The sequence below is a fragment of the Pinus tabuliformis genome, chromosome 8 (assembly GCF_031772625.1).
Source record: "Pinus tabuliformis cultivar Carrire ecotype Pingquan chromosome 8, CPIR1, whole genome shotgun sequence".
NCBI classification, from domain to species: Eukaryota; Viridiplantae; Streptophyta; class Pinopsida; order Pinales; family Pinaceae; genus Pinus; species Pinus tabuliformis.
In genome coordinates, this window is record NC_142294.1 from 2,038,582,333 (window position 1) to 2,038,604,284 (window position 21,952).

A 21,952-nucleotide genomic window follows, 5' to 3' on the forward strand; every position below is an offset into this window, starting at 1 on the left:
TTCAAGCCTTCAAGCTATCAGTTTTTATGCTTTAGTGGTATTAGAGCTATGGCGCACAATATAATCATGTGGGTCTTTGAACGTTGTTCGCCGCACAATGTGCCATTACGTTCGCGTCCTGAAGTCGTTGAGCAGTTTAGTAAAATTCAAGAAGCATTTTGGCGTTTAGAAAAATCATATGCAAAAGTTAAAGCATGTCGAAAGGATATCAATAATAAGGAAGATGATCGCGATGGTGAAAAGAAACAAGGTGAAGCATTAGATGATTTAAATGTTGAAAATGAAGATGTTGCAGGAAATGATCAAGATGATGATCCAAATGAAGATGTTGATGATGGTAAAATTTTAGCAATTGAGGAAGTCAAGAAGGATATTAATGCGTTAACAAAAGAGCAGCAAATGGAAGTTGTAATGAGTGATGCTCCAAAGTTAGTGGGGCTGCTATCAAAATTTAAGGTTGGACTTGATAACCTGAAAATTGTTCAGGTTCTACTGCAGAAGGTGAAATATTTAGTGAGTGGACTTAGCGAAGAAGTTGTGTTGGGTGAAGTTGTTCCTCGGCTGTGTAAATTGCCATGGAATGAAAGGCCACTTCTGAGGACATTAAACCAATCGTGGAATAATGCCCTAGAGAAGCGTTTCCCAATCTATCACCAACGTATTCACAACCCTCCAAATATTCTGTCCAATGCTCTCATTCTCTCCCATAACAAAAAACCCCAGCCAGGGGCGAGGAGGGTTCCTATAGGCTGCTAGGTATTTGGGTGTGCAAATCCGGTAACAACAATGCCAACATTAGCGAGTCTGCTATCACAATAAGGCTACCTAAACATCCACAAATTGAAGTACAGAAATACACAAAATTTGTCTGCGACAATCATCGTGTATTTTCGCTCACACCATCAGTTGTAACAGAAGAATCCAATGTCCCTCAAAATATTTACAATGTGTGGATGCTTGATTTAAGAGACTTCAACCTTCATTGGAAGAGACTTCCAGCGTTACCAAAGTTGGGGAATTGTGTGTATGCTTCCTCTTCATTAAATGGAGATTACGACAGCTATATATGGCAAAGAGGACACAGTGATTCCTTGGAGACAGAGGGCTGGAAATTGAGGCGGGGAGACAACGACATGAATTCATTGAATTGTGAATGGCATTGGGCTTATTTTAATGTTAATACTCGGCCTCCCAGAAGCTTACGTTCTGATACAATATCTGAGAGGCTCCCACATTATGTTGAGATCGAATTGCGTGTTGAACAAGAAGTTGCTAAAACACTTTTTAGGAAATGCCCGATCCCTGAATACACTCTCAATAAGTCCGATTATCGTAGTTACGTTTTCATGCTTCTTGATGACAAAAACAACGGTATTGGTGAGTGCAATTTGTGCTACATCACAGTTGAGGGCAGCAAGGTTTGCATATTGAAGGTGGGATTGGATGGGGAGAGAACCAAAATTTTGGAAGAGCAGGGATGGAATGATTTTGTGGAATATTGGAATAATCGAATGAGAGTTCGAGGTGCGTTTGAGAGGCCTGACAAATGGCAAGTCCACTCTTGAGAAAGGAGCGCAATCAAATTTTTCTTGGAGGCTAATCGACGGAGCATAAGATAAGAACTTGAACTTGTAGAATCACCACGTGATGAGGCTATAAATAAGCACTCCATTATCCGTCAACTGCTCCATTGCGTCCTCTATCCCTGTTGTCTGTGTGGTTTGCCAGACCCTTGTGTTGTCTCTCATCGACCCAACCTTCACCCATTCCAACAAGATTAAACGCTACAATCTCCGTTGTCAAACACTGTGTCCAAAGTCAAGCGCGACGTCCGTTGGTAAATCGTAACCCATTAATGAAGAAAATCGTAACCATCAGTCACATCTATATTAATTCGTTTAAAAAAAATAACATTAACATAGTTTTACATGGGTTGATAATCTTATATATATATTATTAAATATAAACTATATTAAATAATATTAATATGGTTATATATATTAATATATTTATTTATAAGATTATTTATTATTAAAAAAATGATATATAAATTATATAATTACATATTAATTATAACTTATATATTATAACTATATATATATATATATATATATATAATTTATAATATATATATATATATATATCTTTTAAAAAAATAATTATTATTTATTACAAAAAAATAAATTAGAGTTATTAAAAAAAGAAAAAATCGATAAGCCTGGACTCAAATCAGAGTTACCAGTGAATCATAGAAGATGAGCTACCAATGACACAATCGAATGAAGAAAGTATTAGCGGTCAAGTGAAGAGAAGGCATTTGTAGCAGATAAGAGATCGAATCCTTTCATCAACAAGCTTTGAGGACAAAGCTTCTGAAGGAAGGGGCTATGTTATGAATATGATTCATAACAAAATAAATAAATATAAATACTAAGTAATCAAGTAGTGATTATGTTAAGTAGTCATTAGTTAACTGAAAAGGAATGTCTAAAAGACATGCCTAATCATGAAAGGTCACCTGCTTAGGTATAAAAGCAGGGCCTCATTGTAACATTCAAATCACTTGTACATTTTTATATATTAATAAATTATTATTAAATACCTCGTGTATTTTTACATTCAAGCCTTCAAGCTATCAGTTTTTTGCTTCAATTGCCCTAGAGGGGAATTGAAACATTCGCCCCCCTTAGAGGGAGAGTGGCTGTGGCCATTTGGATGAGGAGACTAAGAGGGATCTTAGGAGGAGGAAGCTCCGTTTCATGTGCCAAGAGCCTTGAGTACAAGTGCACCAAGGATAAGGCCCATTACATTGAGGTGTATTTAGATAGTGAGTCGGATGATGAGGTTGAGCTAGGGGTAGGCTAGGGAGATGAGGGGGCATAGTCATTAGGGGGAGCACCACCACCACCCCAGGGAAGAGGACCATTCTCTCCATCTGGCAGGGTTCTAGCTTCACTTCAGGGAGTTCTAAAGTACTTGACACTCAGGATCAGAGGTATTGTATAGGGGCAACTTGTCAGTCCTAGTAGACAGTGGGGCCACCCACAACTTTATCGATGCTTAGATGGTGGGGCAGAGGGGCATTCACACAGAGACACTTGAGGGGTTCTTAGTGTTGGTGCCAGGAGACCGGATGATGCAGTGCAAGAAGTATGTTCCCAGCTTGACTCTGACAATGGGGAACTACTTCGTCACTGACATTTTCTTTGTGGTTGATGTTCCAAACACCAGCATGGTGTTGGGTGTCTAGTGGTTGTACTCATTGGGGAGGGTCACCATTGATTGGCAAAAGTTGGTGATGGAGTTTACGGGCCCAGATGGGAAGCCGGTAGTGCTGAGGGGAATGCACTCCTACCCACCCCAGACAGCCTCCGCTCATCGGATGGAGGCAAATTTGCGACATGGGGACATAAAGTGGGATGTGGAGCTTAGGATTTCCAATACAGAGACTCAAACCTGGATTTCTTAGCTTTGCTGGAGAGGCATCAACGGGTTTTTGGCGAGATTCCTCCAAGCAGACCACCAGACAGAGGATTCGAGCACATTATTGAGCTGGAGGAGGGGGTGCATGCGTTCTTTACTACTCCCTATAAGCACCCCAAAGCCTATCGGGGCGAGATTGAAAGGGCGATACCGGAGCTATTGAGATTGGGGCACATCAGGCCTAGTTCGAGTCCCTTTGCTTCTTTCGTGGTGTTGGTGAAGAAGAAAGATGGGACCCTCCACATGTGTATAGACTACAGGGCCCTCAACAAGAAGATGTTGAAGAATAGATACCCCATCCCGCGCATTGATGAGCTGATGGATGAGCTTAGAGGAGCTAAATACTTCTCTAAGATAGACTTGCGCTTCGGGTATCACTAGATCTGGGTGAAGGTGCAGGACATCCCCAAGACTGCCTTTCGCTATCACTATGGGCACTTTGAGTTTTTGGTGATGCCCTTTGGGCTAACCAATGCCCCAACCACATTTCAGTCCTGTATGAACCATGTGTTCTGTGGGTAGTTGTGACGTTATGTCCTTGTCTTCTTTGACGACATTTTGGTATATAATCGGACTTGGGAGGAGCACCTCCAAATCCTAGAGGAGGTACTGCGCATATTGGAGGAGCAACAATTGTATGTGAAGATGTCCAAGTGTGAGTTTGGACTGACTAAGATGTTGTACCTTGGGCACGTGATAGGGCAGGATGGAGTGAAGGTACACCAGGAGAAGATCAGGGCCATCTTAGATTGGCTTACGCCCAAGAATGTGACGGAGCCGAGGGTATTCTTGGGAATTTGCACATACTACAGGAGGTTTGTGAGGGGATTTTCACAGCTGGCAACACTCGTCACGGATTTGATGAAGAAGGGAGATTTTGAGTGGACTCAAGTGGCACAGAAGGCATTTGAGCGCCTCAAGAAGGTAATGAGCAACTGTCTCGTTTTTGCTTTGCCGTATTTCACGCAGTCGTTTGTGCTGGAGTGTGACGCCTCTTGTGAAGGGGTTGGGGTTGTGTTGACGCAGGAAGTCACCCCATAGCATTTGAGAGCAGGAAACTGCTACCCCATAAGCGGTTGTACTCTATTTACGACAAAGTGAAGTTGGCAGTTATGCATGCAGTGACAAGGTTTAGACAGTACCTAATGGGAAACCGGTTCAAGGTGAAGACTGACCACAACAGTCTTCGGTTTTTCCTAGAGAATCAGACCTTGCAGGATATGCAGCAAAAATGGGTGAGCAAGATTCAGGCATACGACTTTGAGATCAAGTATGTCAAGGGCAAGCAAAATGTAGTAGGGGTCGCCCTTTCCCGAAGGCTCGCGTCACTCTCTCTGATGGATATCACAGAGGACTAGAGGGCACAGTGACTAGTTGAGTACTCCAAGAATCAACATGCATGCGAGATTTTGGATGGTGCCCATGGGGATGACGAATACATGGTGATGGACGAGATCATATACTACAAGGACATGATCTATTTAGTGTCGAGGTCGCAGTCGAGGGAGAAGATCCTACGTCCTGCACATGAGTCGCCCTTGGCGGGGCACTAGGGGTTCCTTAAGACGCACAAAACTGTTAGAGAGTGTTTCACTTGGTGGGGGCTCAAGGAGGACGTCTTGAGGCATGTGCGGGAGTGCTATGCCTGCTAGAGGAACAAGCTAAAGAACTCATCCAACAGGGATTTTGCAACCTCTCCCCATTCCCGAGCGGAAGTGGGAGAGTATATCGTTGGATTTTATCATGGGGTTGCCGACAGTTCAGGGGCGAGATTGCATTTATGTGGTGGTAGACAAGTTGATGAAGTTCACTCATTTCTTTGCCATTCCAGCCAAATACTCAACTTCTCAGGTGGTCGAGTTATTTTTTCAGGGAGGTGTTTACGCTACATGGGCTGCCTAAGATTATTGTTAGCGACAGGGATAACAGGTTCATGAGTTGGTTTTGGCAGGAGATTTTTCGCTTAGTGGGCACGGAGCTTACAACCATTACGCGTTACCATCCTCAGACAGACGACCAGACAGAGATTGTGAACAAATGGTTGGAGGGCTACCTACGCAACTATGTGATTGGGCAGTAGAGAGCATGGGTGAAGTGGCTGTACCTCGGGGAGTACTGCTACAACACTACGTACCATATGTCCATAGGTATGATGCCCTTTTGGGCTCTTTACGTTTATGATGCACTAACATTTGTTTATGTGATATTTAGATACAGCAGGGCCCCAGGGGCAAAGGATTGGGTGTAGGAAAGCCAAGATATCCTTAGAGCTCTTAAGGATAATTTATAGACTGCTTAAAACCAACAAAAAATGTATGCAGACAAGGGTCGAGTGGAGAGGCAGTTTGAGGTGGGTGACATGGTATTTTTGAGGTTGCAGCCGTATAAGTTGTTGATCAGTGGTTGTCATTGATGTCAATCCAAGCAGCACCAGGGGCTACCCTGATCTTGCATGGACATTTTGACTTGAAAACTCATATTATTTTGCGTCAAAGATCTTCTCGATGGATTCTACTCGTCGAGATTGTTTCGTGGATATATGGTACGCCTCCTTGTTCTTCACGGTTTGAGAGTTATTTGCGTTTGAAGTCGGAAATCCCATTAGTGGGCTAAAACCCCAAGGGTTGAGACATCACCTTATTCCCCAACGATTGTCAATATATGACAGGGATTCTCACCATAATTTCACCACGTATAAGTTGAATGTATTGAAAATCCAAAGGCAGTGAACCAATCATTGACTTGATACATTCATGTGTCACCTACAAGCACACCAAAAAGGGTTAGTGTACAAATTCCTTAGAGCTTAAACAAACAATTTATCAAAAACTATTAAATTAAATTAATTTTATTAAAAAAAACAAATAGAAAATTAAAATGAAGCCCTATCCAATAATTATGGAGCCCATATTTGCTCTCCAACGTTCACCTTATGGACCCCTCTTATATCTATAAATATAGAGCCCTTCCTCATCTCTAAATATATTTACTTTCAACGAATAATCTTGTGAGTAGAACACTGTAATTTTCAGTCACCTCTGAGCATCTAATGCAGAAATCACAGAAGGATTAGGACTGGGTATTAGTTACTGTTTTGGGACAAGCATCTTGTTTCAAGGGCAGTGAAGGATCAAGGCACTCTTCTGGACATTCTTTGGCATCTTTAGGACAGTTTTGAGGTTCATCTATGTTAAAATTGGCAACTAGGGCCAAACTCCATGTGGGTCATCTTATTCATAGCTGATAATATTTTTATTAGATTTCTCTCGTCAAGAGGTGTAGGATTAATCTAAAGATCATCCGATTCCGATAAGTATTTATGGAGATATGAATTTATTTTGATTATGGAATAATTATCAAGCCGACCTGCAACTCGTTTACGCTCAGAATCCCAACAGACGCATCTATTCATCATTGATTTTCTTGCGATTGGAGAAATCATATCTGACAGGGAACTTACTATCACTACCCTTGGAGGACTCCCACCCGAGTGGTATATATTTAGAACCACTATTCTCAATAATGATCGAATTCCAGGGTTTGAATAATTGATATCGAAATGCATTCAAGAAGAAACAAGAATGGTGGAGCATGAAATGCCTTTTACTAAAGGCAACCCTACTGCATTCTCCGCTCATGCCAAAAGGAGAAACAATGCAGGGACTAAAGGTCATTTCCATGGAAACCCTGGATCTAAGGGAGGAAGGAAAGGCAAATTCTTTGCTTGCAATAAGTTTAGCCACTATGCAAGGGAGTGCCCAAATAGAAGGGACACATCACATGATGATGATCACAATCATTCCAAGGGCAACTTCAACAACAACGATCGAAGGAATGACAAGTACAATGGAAAAGGAAAAAGGAATGTGGGACATCAAGGAAATGGTCGACCCTCCAAGAAAGCAAAGAACTCCAGGTACGAAGAATCAAATGTTGTTAACAATAAGCAAAAGGAGTATTATCTTATATCGACCCTCTCCATTACCTCACCTCCGGACACTTTGGGGAATTTGCTTATTGATAGTGGTGCTTCAAGGCACTTCATTGGATACAAGGAAGCTCTCTCTAATTTGATAGAGAAGGAAGCAAACTTGGAGATTATTCTTAGAGACAATGCCACCTATCCCGTAAAGGGTGTAGGGAAGACAAAGGTTACAATGTGGCATTCATCTATGGTAAGGTACGTGTTTGGAAAAGAAATTTTAAAGATGCTTTTACTCTTGGGTTCAGGGTTGGTGCATTGTATCAAGTTGCAGGAAGTCCATTGGGGGCCATGTCTTGTGACACATCTCTACAATTTGAACTATGGCACTGGAGGTTTGCCCATATTCATTACAAGGCCCTACCCGATATGAGACATATGGTGACAGGGATGCTCGAGTTCAAGGAAGAGCATGAAGGTATATGTTCGGGATGTACCGAGGGAAAACTTACAAGGGTGTTCATTGGGGTAGCATCAAATGTGCTCTAGCCATGAAAATTGGTGGAGAGGCTAAAGCACATGAGATCTCCAAGACCTAGAAATGGTTTGGGCAGATTCTACTTGGTTAAGGAGACATTAAAATAATTAATATTTTTAATGGAGTTCTTAAGTCTAAACTTAGGAAAAATAAATATTAATGGGTATTAATATAAAACTGGGTTAGAAGGTTTTAAATGACATGGATCAAGCCAAATCTAATCTTAGTTGTTGATTAGAGATGTAATCTCGGCCATTGAAGGACCAACAGGAAAAGTATAAGAGGAGGCTTGAGGATTAGTTCGAGAACACACCAGAGTGATCAGTCATTCGATTTTCTAGAGCGGGGTTTGCTAAGTGAAATCGAATCAGTGATCAGTTTGCAGCAAGGGGTAGTTAGTACGAGGCAAAGATAGTGCCAAAAGACTAGCGCAGAGGCAGAGAGGTAGACGCAGAGGTAGAGGGAGCCATGCAGAGGCAACGGAGACTGCGCAGAGGCCAGAAGGGCCTGCATCATCCACATAGAGGCTGTAGGAGTGACGCAAATAGCCAAATAGGTTGCGTAGAGCCTCAGAAGGCTGACGGAGAGGGTTTCAGGTTGACATAGAGGCTAGGAGGGTTGATGCTGAGCTTCAGATTGTGCTGGAGAGGGTTTCGTGGGGCAAAATTTCAGAATATCTGCTTCCAAAGAGAGAGGTATTATTGTCAGATTATTTTCTCTGTCGGGTGAGCCAGTTTGGCACCCAGTTGTATTTAGAAAGACTGTATAATAATATAACCCTTAAAATTGCTGCACAGGTTTTCCCAATTTGGGTTTTTCTAAGGACGATTGTTGAAAAATAATGGTGTCCCTTACGTGTTTGTCTATTTCTTTCAGTTGTTGATTTGTAGATGGTCGAGACTGTATTGCGTTTATTTCAGTGTTTATATGGTTAAATAAATTGTTGGTAATTAAACAAGTAGGCGAAATAAACCAGAGAATACAAATAAAATTTCTAACGGGTAATACTTGGAAATTTCAACATGATATCAGAGCGTTGCAGATCACAGGAGAGTTGAAGGCACCAACTGAATTAGAGCATTTATAACAGAAACAACTTTCCCGAGTGATAGAAGCTGTTCCTAGCAGAAAGCAGTAGAGAAGGGTTGAAGCAGAGGGCTTGCGTCATCAATTCGAGCCAGAAAGAGGCCAGTGCAGAGGCTCACGAAGAGCCACGCAGAGACCAGGGGGGTTGACGCAGTTGGCTAGTGGAGCAATTAAGCTAGTGCCGAGATTGCACAGAGCCTAGAGGCTCAATCCTTGTAGTTGTTGGGGCATAGGGAGCTGTGGGCAGATTGCGGGGAGTGAAGCTGGTGGCGTGCTATCGCTGCTGAGACATAATAGTACCTAACGAGGCAAAACCAAGGTAGAGGGATTTGCTACCGAGGCAAATTTATAGCCAAGAAATCGAAATCAGTGTTGTAGGTGCATAGGAGATCAGAGAGGTACGATTCGACGGTTGGCAGGAGGATTTCTAGGAGGGAAATCGAGACTCAGAGGGAGTCTAGCAGAGAACTTCCAGGCAGGAAGTAGAGACTTAGAGGGAGTCGAAGAGAGAACTTCCAGAGGGAAGTAGAGACTCGGAGGAGTCGAAAAGAAGAGCAGAGAAATGGCCATGAACGGACTGAGGGATCAAGATAGGCTGGATGGGGCGTCCAACTTTGTGACTTGGAAGGCTAGGATCTTGTCCGTTCTAGATAGACATCACATCAAGGCCTTCGCCTTGAGAACTGTGGCTATCCCTGTCGACCCAGCTGATAATGAAAAGTACGAGGATGCGATGGCCAAGGCAAAATGCATAATCCTTGATGGGGTCAAGGATCATGTGGTCCAGCATATTGCCGAGAAGGAGATGGCAAAGGAAATACGTTGAAGACATTGTATCAAGGCACTTCCATGCAGAGGAAGATGCTACTGGAGAATCAACTGCAGTCGTACCATATGCAGAAGGGGGGGTAGATAGATCACTTCCTTAGCAGGTTGCAGGAGATCCGGGACCAACTGACTTCCGTAGGGGCTACGCTGGATTAGGAGTTAATGGTGAGGACCGCCCTGAACGCAGTCTCCGAGGAGTGGGAGACGTTCGTCCGAAGCATTTTGGGCAAAGCGAATCTTCTAGGATGGGAAGAATTGTGGGCAACTCTTCGCCAAGAAGAGATCAGATGGCTGACCAAGATAGGAAGTAGTAGCAATGGGGCCCGGATCAAGAAAGAGGAGGAAGAGGATGCAGCTCTGGCATCTGCGGGAGAGCATGGGAAGAGGAAGAAAAAGGATCTCTCCAAGATTAAGTGCTTCAATTGTGGGGAACTGGGGCATTGTGTGAACCAGTGTCTGAGGAAGAAAAATAAGGGAGAGGTGTCTGACTCCAAGGCAGCGCCAGCGAAGGCAGAAAAGGAGGTAGAGGAGGATGATGATTGTGCCATGAGTGCTCATGTACCTCTAGAGAAGAGGTGGGGAGACATCGAGCTGTAGTCAGAAGGACTATAGGCGATGAGAGGCAGGATCCTTGAGGTACCCAAACTCTCAGATTATACTTGGCTATGGAAGCCCCGAAGTGAGAGTTGCAGGATGGCAGATGTTGGTAGAAACGGATGCCGATGAAGCGGCAGAGAGTGCTAGAAGTGCAGAAGTCCCTAGCAGCGCAGAGAGGCTTGCAGCAGTGCGAGAGGCACAGAGGAGGTTGCAACAATGTGAGAGGCACAAAGGAGGTTGCAGCAGTGTAGGATGACACAAAGAAGTTTGCAGTGGTGCGAGAGGCAAGGGGTTGTTGCAGCATCGCAGAGGCAACAAAGGGAGCACAATATAGTGGCAGAGAGAGCTTCAACATCGGGAGTGTTTCTAGCCTGACAGGGATGTGAATTAGTTACTTACTTCTCAGTAACTAAGTTGCAGTGCAGTAGCAGTAGCAGTAGCACGATGCAACATGATGAGAGGGGGTTGCAGTGCAGATGCAGTATTGGGAGAAAGGACCAACAACAGCATGGATGCAGAGGGAGCTGCCGTACAGATGTAGCAGTGGCAGTGGCAGAGCCATGGGAAATAGTACAGGATGCAATAGTGCAGAGGATGTTGGGCAGGGAGGCCTAGCATCAGCACAAGTACCAGTGCTGTAAAATCAGGGTGATGCTTAGTATGGAGTATTACTAGAGCATAGTCCTCGCTAAGAGGGAGTGTTGATTTGGGGTAGCATCGGATGTGATCTAGCCATGAAAATTGGTGGAGAGGCTAAAGCACATGAGATCTCCAAGACCCAGAAATGGTTTGGGCAGATTCTACCCGGTTAAGGAGATATTAAAATAATTAATATTTTTAATTAGGTTCCTAAGTCTAAAATTTGGAAAAATAAAATGGGTATTAATATAAAACTGGGTTAGAAGGTTCTAAATGACATGGATCAAGCCAAATCTAATCTTAGCCGTTGATTAAAGATGTAATCTCGGTCGTTGAAGGACCAACAGAAAAAGTATAAGAGGAGGCTTGAGGGTCAGTTGGAGAACACACAGAGTGATCAGTCATTCGATTTTCTAGAGTGGGGTTTGCTAAGTGAAATTGAATCAGTGATCAGTTTGCAGCGAAGGGTAGTGAGTACAAGGCAGAGAGGCGGAGATAGAGCTGGAAGACCAACGCAGAGGCAGAGAGGCAGACGTAGAGCGAGAGGGAGCCACGTAGAGCTGCAGGAGTGACGCAAAGAGCTAGAGAGGCTACGCAGAGCCTCAGAAAGCTGACACAGAGGGTTTTAGGCTGACGCAGAGGCCAGGAGGGCTGACGCTGAGCTTCAAATTGCGCTGGAGAGGGTTTCGTGGGGCAGACTTTTAGAATATCTGCTTCCAAAGAGAGAGTTATTACTGTCAGATTATTTTCTCTGTCGGGTGAGCTAGTTTGGCACCCAGTTGTACTTAGAAAAACTGCATAATAATATAACCCTCATAATTGCTGCACTGATTTTCCCAAGTTGGGTTTTTCCGGGGACAATTGTCCAAAAATAACGGTGTCCCTTGTGTGTTTGTCTATTTCTTTCAGCTATTGATCTGTAGATTTTTGAGACTGTATTGCGTTTATTTCAGTGTTTATCTAGTTAAATAACTTGTTAGTAATTAAATAAGTAGGCGAAATAAACCAGAGAATACAGATAAAATTTCTAACGGGTAATAATTAGAAATTTCAACAAAGGGGACTATTCCCCTCAAGTAATAGCAAGACCATATATGTGGAACAACCCGAGGGGTTTGAGGTTCATGGCCAGGAATCTCATATATGCAGGTTGAAGAAAGCTATCTATGGATTGAAGCAAGCACCCCGGGCTTGGTATGAGAGGATTGATAGCTATCTGATGAAGCTGAGATTCACTAGGAGTGAAGCCGATCCAAACCTTTACTTTAAGGTTGAGGATGATAAACCTCTCATACTGGTACTTTATATGGATGACCTCTTTCTGACAGGTGTAGACCTTCTTATTCACAAATGTAAGAGGGAGTTGGCTTCCGAATTTGAGATGAAGGACCTAGGACTGATGCACTACTTCCTAGGGTTGGAGGTTTGGCAAAAGCCAGGAGAAATTTTCCTATCTCAAGGAAAATATGTTGTGAAGATATTGGAAAGATTTGGGATGGTGGACTGCAAGCCTGTGACTACCCCGATGGAGCTTAACTTCAAGAAGTTATGCGGTAGTGCTGCCGGACCTGAATTGGGAAATGCTTCTGAGTATCATCAACTCATAGGAGCACTGATGTTCTTGGTGAACTCCCGTCTAGATATATGTTTTGTAGTTAACACGTTGAGCCAATATATGGTTGAGCCTCATCACTCACATTGGATTGGTGCCAAGAATCTTCTGAGATATCTTCGGGGCACAATCACTCATGGATTGAGATACACTGCTGAAGATGTGAGGCTGCATGGTTATTCTGATACTGATTGGGCAAGTAGTGTGGTGGATCGCAATAGCACTTCTAGGTGCTGTTTCTCTTTGGGTTCTGCTTCGATATCCTGGATGAGCAGGAAGTAGAAGTCTGTTGCTTTGAGCACCGCTAAGGCCGAATACATAGCTGTGAGTATGGCCTCTTGTGAAACTGTCTGGTTGAGGAAGCTCTTCAGTGAGCTGTTTCGACATGTGCTGGATACCACCGTGATCCTCTGCGACAACCAGAGTGGAATCCGATTACCAGAGAATCCCATATTTCATGATTGCTCTAAGCACATAGACATCAGGTACCACTTTATTTGGGAGATGGTACAATGAGGAGCAATAAGGCTCCAACACATTGGGACTGATGAGCAGGTCGCCGATATTCTGACGAAGCCCCTAGGAAAGGTCAAATTCTTGACTTTCCGAGAACGTCTAGGAGTCATGGAGAGACCCTCTTATGAGGGTCCTGTATGATATGGATATTGAGCTCTGGGGGGCTTGGGGTACTTCTTGGAGCGATGACCAACCAGAGGGTGAGTGGTTCAAACTTCCCCTAATGGTTTGCTATGTAGGCAGGATGAGTGGTTCATCCTTCTCCTGCTGAGACACAATCATAGGGTGAGTGGTCCAACCTTCCCCTAGTGATTTGTTGCGTACAGGGTGAGTGGTTCAGCCTTCCCTTGTGATACCCCATGGCGACATGTAGGGAAGATGAGTGGTTCGTCCTTCTCCTGATGAGACATCCTACCCATGTAGTCTGGAACTCATGGGAAGTACCTCTCATCTGGCCAATGAGTAGGGAAATGAGGATAGGGACCATAGTACTACAAATGGATGCATTGTGTACTATCGTACTCCCTATGCTAGGATGATATTGATTTGGGATCAATTGGAACTGACTTTCGGTCAGTAAGAGTGGTATGGCACACTCTCTTTATTGGAAGACTTCAAGTTAGTATGACTGGTATGAGACACCCTCTTTTATCTGGGAGTGACTTCGGGTCAGTGGAGAATGGTATGATACATTCTTGATCACTTCTTCTTCTTCATAGTTCAGCAGAGCAGAGCAGTGTATTGATGGCAGAGATAGCATCGACTGACAGATGGATTAGCAGATGGAGTTCTCCCTAGTTGAGAGTGAGTGTTAAAATTGGCAACTAGGGTCAAACTCTATGTGGGTAATCTTATTTATGGCAGCTGATATTTTTTTTGGATTCCTCTCTTTGAGAGGTGTAGGATTGATCTAAAGATCATCCGATTCCAACATGTATTTATGGAGATATGAATTTATTCATATTATTGACAATTTGTCAAGGTCGGCCAGCGCGCTAAACAAACACTTTTACCCCCAGCTCAACCTCAACGTTGCATTTAAATAGAGGAGACCTCAAGTCATTTGAGGAGCACATCATCTCATGATCTCTCTCTCCATTTGTTTGGGTATGTCTTCTCACAAGGAGGACGTGGTGGAAAGAGAGATCTAAGGAGCCCTAGCCGCAGTCAAGTGGACATCTAGTCGCAATCAAGAGAGGAGACCTAGCCAATATCTAGGGGAGCCCTAGCTGTAGAAAAGGAGCCTTATCCGCAACCAAAGGAAGTCCCAGCCACAGCAAGGAGAGGACTGGACAACGAAGGCATTTAAGGGCTGTTTCAGGGGTCCGTTTAGAGGACAAAGCTGCTGGTTGGAGGGCCGAGGCCCTGTTCTTGGAGGCCGACACAAGGAGGTATGTTTGAGGACTTGCTGGAGGGTGGACAATCCTCCTAAGAGGCTGCCGCAGGCCCAGTTAAATTCTTGTAGGGTGCCGCAACTGTTTTAGGGAGACAAGTCTATGCGTTGGGATTGATACTACCTAAAGGAGCATCATGGAGGGCAACATCCCTTTGGAGGACAACTGCAACCAATAAGAGCAATTATGGGCCAGTTTGATGGGCTGTTAGGGACTGTGGTTAGTGCTCTAACCAGTCCCAGAATTGCAGCATTGCAGCAAGTTCAAAACAATAGTGTTGGCGTGGCTTAAATGCTGTTGCGTTAATGGTGGTTGAGCACTATTTTGAAGATGTTTGCTACAAGGGTTGCCATGTGCTAGGCCACAGGCCATCGCACCATAGCAAGGGCTGCATAGGGCAGTCTAGGATGTGCCACAACATCATAGCAAAGGAAGGAGTTACTAAAGGGTATGCTGCAGTTCTCTTACGACTGTCAAGGAAGTTTACGGCTGCTACAAGTGCCCTAACCAGAACAACAATCAAGTAGAATCAAATCAGAACTATGAGTAGTGTTTAGGCTGATTAAGCTAACTGCTAAAGGCCGAAGTTGATTGGGCTTGACCAAGTCACCTAGAGGAAGTTTTCCATCCTGTTTGATCAACATTGATATTTTTGATCTAGGCTTTTCTACTGCTGTCATAAAATATCAGATTTGTATATTTGTACTATCTCTCTCTCTCTCTCTCTCTACTGAACTATTGAAGAATATAAGAAGAATTGATCAGGGGTTTCCCCACATTGGGGTTTGTCCCTGGATGGTGCCACATCTTGTGTCCTCTTGTCTTGACTTGTTTTCTACTGTTTATGTTATGTTCTATATGCATTTTACCATCATGCTGATGTGATTACTAAACTGGATATTGATATTGGGCTAACAAGAAAATTGAAGTAAATTGCTCTTAAGCATAGAACATACCAAAAATTAATAGCAGTCTTGGGCCACATAGTGGGGCATAAGGGTAGATAGTTAAGGGGAAGCCCATACTTGGGTATGTAATGTATAGAAGGGAACAATTGTGGTACATGAGGTGCCCCGACCTTGATTTTTCCACCCTTCTTCATATACCTTTTGCCTTTTATGATTTTTCTTTAATTAACTGCTTAGGGCTCAAAGGACAAGAGCATGATGTGCAAGATATAGTAGTGATTACCGCCTTTTAGGTAGGGTGGTTTATTGCCCTCCAGGGGTTGGGACAATCATGGGTTCCTAAATGATAGAGGAGGCTCATCTAGGGCCTTTGGAACTAGGGTGATCGCCAATGTTTGGGGTAGAGTTCATGTAATAGCTTTTGCCCACATGCTAATTATTTTTGTCCCGACCATCTTTTGCTTTTTGTGGTACAATCCTGTTAAATGTGGCCATTTATGCTTTTCACTTTTTCTTTTAATTGCTTCAACCTTTGGGGCATTATTCTAGGCCTGACCCAAGGTGGGGGCAAGGGTGTAGGGAGGCTAGCCCTATGTGGACCTAAAATGGGAATGTGGACCTAGGTGGGAGAAAATATGAATGGGGGTATAGTGAATGGAAAGGGAGTGATATGTGCGGATAAAGGAGCGAGACCACGCACCCAAAATCGGGGTTTCCCAAGTAGTACCACCCTAGAACCAAATGGTCAATAAAGGAGATCCCACGGGACTAAGATCCAAGGGTAACAACCAAAAGAGATCAAGGGAACATGAGCACAAACTAAGCCCATTGTTTCTGCCAAATCCCCCCATCGTTCCATACCCAAAAATATCCATGATAAGTAAACCCAATACTCAATTACCAAATGACAAGACATACCTTTATATTTGGGAGGCCCACCTTCAAACATACAATCAATATAGGTGGATGAGGGACCACATGGCTGGCTCAAGTGGCAGAGAAATGGCACAACGAGCTAGTAGGAGGCATCAAGGGGTTGTTGGTTGCCAGTTGGGGCTTATCATGGAGAAAAATTTCTCCTAGGGATATCACCGACGAAGTGGTGGGTAACATGGACCACATGAGGAAGAGGAGAGCAACTACAGAAGGCAAAGGCAAGCTCATTTTTGGGGTTCTTTGTTCATTCATCTAACTTGAGAGTTTGCTTGTGCTAATAGCCAAGTCAACCCATACTTTGAGCACAGGGATTTCCATGGGGAAATTCCAACCTCTCTTTCGGTGGACTTCGAGTGCCATCCTAAAAAGGAATTTTTGAACTTAGTGGGAGACAATTTCGCTGGACATTGCAGGTCAGTTCAGCCTTTCCTTCAACCAGTTCGAACTTCTAGGAGGACAGAGGAGCAAAGTCGTACCATTGAGTTGAGGGAGATTCAAGGGGTATTTTGGCCGGAGAATTTAGCAGAAATTTCACTCAAGTTGGACCAGCAATTGTGGAGAATTTCAAGGCCCGGAGTTGTTGCTTTTAGGAGAGATCAACTCACCAGTTTAGGGCCTGCGCATTAGTGTTTCTGAGCAGAATTCACGGGGCTAGATTCATCCCACTTGTGCCGGATTTTGGAAGGGAATTTTCAATTCACTCAGTTCTTCCAAACGGATTTTTCAGGGGATTCTACAGCTATTTGAGGGGGGATAAGTGGCATATTTAGCAGTTGTGGTTGTGGGGGACGTAGAAACCTGCCAGGGAGGGTGTAGCACCAAAATTTGGGTAATTTTGGGAGGGTCAGAATTAGCCAAATCATTTCTGGGTTTTGTTGGAATGGTCTCAAAGAGTATAATCCTAATTTTGCAGAATTTTTGGAGGTGATTTGGGCTCTCAAACTTCAGTTCACCTATAACAGTAGTGCATAAATCTTCTGGGTAAAATGTATAGCCTTGAGGAGCCATTTTGAGAGGAGATTTGAAGCTATTCTCACCTGGGTATTTGCTTTTTTCCCTAGCAAGCCAAGGTGCACACTTTCCATTCCCATTGTAATCAAATTCCATGGTTTATAAATAGAATGGCTCAGAATCATTGTTGCTGCACAATGTAGTTTTAATTTATTGCTGCATGTGTCATTTTCAGAATTATATGGTTGTTCGTATGCTGTAGCTAGTGCATGTCTTTGGTATTCTATTGTAAATTTCTATTAGGAATATTACAATTTTTCAGAGATCCAATTCTTAATTGTGAGCTTTTTGATAAGATCAGGAGGGGGATCTGGTCTCAACCACCATACTAAAAAATCCTAGATTTAAAAGGCCTCTTCTCCACTTGGCTCCAAATGATGCCATAATTAACAAGGCATAGCTTGCTAAACATTTTTCCTAATATGTGATCAAATATCTGTGTGTGTGTGCATCTGCTGCTAAAACCTATTCTCATAGTGTTCATGACACTTCTTACTTTCCCACACTTCATTCGCATTTTTCATTTTGGTCATTCAGAATTGTTTAGAAGCTCTTTGGAACTCTTTGACAACCTTTTTTTATAGTGATCTCTCCTAATGGCTATTTTCTGTACACGATATAACTTGTTTTCCTTGTAATTCCTATTTCACACTTTTTTCCTTGTGTTTCTCCTTGTAATTCCTATTTCACATTGTTAATACACTAAACCCAAGACCTATGTGGGATTTGTATTTCATATAATGTTGGATAGGCCTACCTTGACTGCCTTTCCTGTTTATTTCTGATGTGGTTGCCAAAAGAGCAGTTCAATATTTTCATCACATGTTTCAATTGGGATCTTAAATATTTTTGACTTGCATTGTGATTTTAGAAAACTAAAAAGCAGTATTTTTTTTCCTTTAGAGCGGATAGTAGTTATGATTCTACTGTCAGTATATTTTTGAGGTATCATCTTAGCCATGTATATCTATTTTGTCTTTTATGACACTTTCCTTTAGAAATCCTTGGAGAAATTTTTAGCATTGGGAGACTAATTTTTTCCTGATACTTGTAGAAGTAGAGCAATTATTAGAACCAGAGGAAAAGGCTATTTTGCAAAAGAATGAAGTTCCTGATTTCACCAAGTTGACTTCGGTTAGTCCAAGTTCTTCCCAATTTTTTTATGATATGAATTACTGGGCTGATTTGTGCTTTATTTTCTCACATGTCATGTTATATTATATCCAAAATGGTGATGTTGTCACTTGTATGCTTGGGTGTTGATTGGTTGAGTTTGTTGATTATATCTTTCTAATTTTTTAGACAGAAGCAGACTGAGTAAAAAGAATCAAATTTCCATTTTTTTCGTACTCGTGGGTTGAAATTTGCAGCAAATTTGTACAGCCATTTGTTATTCTCTGGTTGGAATGTTCAAGTGAAACCAACTTTCTGTGTGGAATGCAACTCATCGTTATCCCAGCTGATTTTCATAAAACTTTTTACTATGAATCCAATTCTGTTGTGGATATTATTGTGGGAAGTTCATGGAATTCGGAGTTCAGAATTTTCACCTCTTAAAGAGAGATTTCCTGGATTCCAACCTTGTAAATTCAGCCTTAGTTCTGTTATTAAATACAAAACAAAACAGCAGTGGCAACAGACAATATTTCAATTATTAACAACCCCAAATTTTTAGGCAATTTAAGAGAAAAGATACCCAAAGTTCTTTCATAAGTTTCAAGCCTCTAGGGAAATATTATTATTAATAAATCAGATCTGAAAACTTTTATTTACATTAGTAAATACAGCAGTAAAACAACCCTTATCTTCCACTATTGCAATTTTAAATCACTTAATATAACTACCCTTCACTTATGTCAAATCAGCAAGACATACATCGCTGGAAACTCTAACCCGTGAAGAACATAGTTGGCTGGCTTGAAATTAAATTTGCAATTTACACAAGTCTTGGACAGCTGGGAACTTCATTAATATGCATAAGATGAAGTTCATGTATGTACGATAGCCGTATTACAAAGCTAGTACAATCCACTAGCTCTCCAAAACTTTAGCCAGGGAAAACAATGAAAAACTCCAGCTCAACCAAGGAGATCCAACAAGCATGAATCACTCAAGCAAATTCTCCATGGCAAGATGTCTCCTCCTCTTCTTCGCTTCTCCAAGTACAGCCTGGGGTTTCATCTCAATACCCTAATCTCCAAATCTCCAAGGGATGAAACCCAAACCCTAGACTTAAAAAATTCTCCAACAAGATTAAGAAACCCTAACAACTTAGAGAGAGAGAGTACATAATAAGATCTGAGCGAGAGGAGAGGTGGTGTGTGTGAAATTTTCAATTATTGCAGCAGCTGGAAATTATTCTTCTAACTGAATATTATTATGTGCAGTTTATTTGTTGTTATGACAAACAACAAATAAAATTACAACTGCAGTTTTCACCAAAAATAAAATGCACTGAAGAAATAAAACTGGAATTGAGAAAATAGAGAACATACAAAATAAAAATGACACCGGTATTTTTGGACAAAAGTCCCCGGGAAAACCCAATGTGGGAAAACCAATGCTATGGGTGAGGGTTTTATTATTATTATTCAACAACAAAAATCTGAGTATAATATCTAAATGGCCAACTGACAATCCTCTCCTGAGAAATGATTGGCAAAATTATCTGAGAGAATTTTTCTTTCTCCTGACCTGATCTGGCCTCACAAACTGGCCTGATTTGGCCCCACAATCAACTCCTAACCTGTCTTTGCATCAACCTCTGCGCAAGCATTGTGCAAGCTAAAACTCGCACTGCTTGGAATAACTGCGATCTGCTTTTGTTGACTGTCTATGCCACTGAGAAGGATTTGTTGGCCCTCTGGAAGAATTTTCCTAGCACTCTGCTACTAAATTGATCTCTCCTGTGGTTCAATCAAACTGCCTCCTTGAGGCTCTGCGCAAGCCCCTGCATAACCTCCTATGGAATAACTCAGCCTCCTTTGGCTGACTCTTCCGGAACTGGAAATCTCCTTTGGAATCTTTCTGCTGCTGCTCCTCAATTTCTGCTACTCTATCATTATCTCAAATTCTTCCCTAGCTGAATCTTTGCTCTCTAGGAAATTTGATCTGCCTTGATCTCCCTCTCACTCGATGTGTCTTCTCCATCACCATCGTCCTGCTCTTATAATTTCTTGTTGGTGAACCAACGACCATGATTAGATCCCCATCACAACTAAGATCATCTCAAACTCAATCTGTGTGAGTTTCTAAAGCATTCTTATATTTCCTTAATTAATTACTATTAATTAACCATTTTTCATAAGTTAAACTTTGGAAAAATTTAAATGATGAATAATTAATTTAATTAAGGCGTTCACAATCTTATCTCGCGAAACCTTTTCAGGGTTTTGAAGATATTGTGTTCTTAGCCTCTTTCACACAAATCGAGACTAGAACACCTATCCAATACTACAAAAACTAATACTCCCTTTTAGCGAGGAAGGTGTTCTACTGTCTTCACCTGTAACATCTTCTCTCATGTTGTTGATGCTTGACCTCTGTGACATCTTGCCACTGTCCACCAAGCCACTGCGCATACTCTGATTCATCTCCCAACTCTGTAGCTGAACTATCCTACATCTGCGCTGCTGCTGACACTGCACTGTGCCATCCTGCACTACTGTGAACACTACTCTGCGCTGCGTTGTCGCCTAAAGTGTTGATTTTGGGTAGCATCGAATGTGCTCTAGCTTCGAAATTTTGTGGAGGGGCTAGAACGCATGAGATCTCCAAGTCCCAGAAATCGTTTGGGGGAATTCCACCCGGATGAGGAGTTATTAAAATAATTGATATTTTTAATGGGTTCCTAAGTCTAAACTTTGAAAAATAAAAATATTAATGGGTATTAATAAGAATATGGGTGAGAAACATTTAAGTGACGAGGATCAAGTCTGTTTTAATCTTAGCTGTCGATTAGGGACTTAATCTCGGCCGTTGATTCATCAACAACAAAAGTATAAGAGGAGGCTTGAGGGTCAGTTGGAGACACACCAAGTGATCAATCAACTCGATTTTTCTAGGGCGAGGTTTGCTGAGAAAATCGAGTAGGTGATCTGAGTTGCAGTGAGGGGCAGTAGCAGAGAGTTGGATTGGAAGGGAGTTTCGAGCCAACGAGTACCAGGCAGAGAGGTAGCAGTGGCATCAGAGAGGCAGCGCAGAGGCCTACGCAACCCAGGAAGGGGCTCACGCAGAGCTGACATAGGCCAAAAGGGTTCTTGTAGTGGCAGTGTGAGATAATCATCGGAAGTTCAAGATTTCGCTGGGAGTTTGATGTTCTGAGGCGGGAGGGCTAAATTCGAAGCTCTTGAGAGCAAATCGATCCAACAGAGAAGTGACACAGTCTCCTAGAGGCAAGACGCTGGCCCACACAGAGCAAATTGTGTTGGGATTTTTGCAGTGCTTGCCTGGGTCAGCGATTCAGTGGATCAGTTGTGACTT

The 21,952-nt window shown here is 42.5% G+C and overlaps 1 protein-coding gene across 2 annotated transcripts in view; it reads left to right on the forward strand.

The window, feature by feature from the left end:
- The window catches only part of LOC149244628 (uncharacterized), a 159,704-nt gene that overhangs the window by 31,200 nt on the left and 106,552 nt on the right, over positions 1-21,952 (forward strand). For both annotated transcript variants that reach the window (XM_089374929.1, XM_089374928.1), the window contains exon 2: positions 18,525-18,604. In XM_089374929.1, coding sequence (XP_089231055.1) covers positions 18,525-18,604 — 80 coding nt within the window. The remainder of the gene's footprint in view (positions 1-18,524; positions 18,605-21,952) is intronic.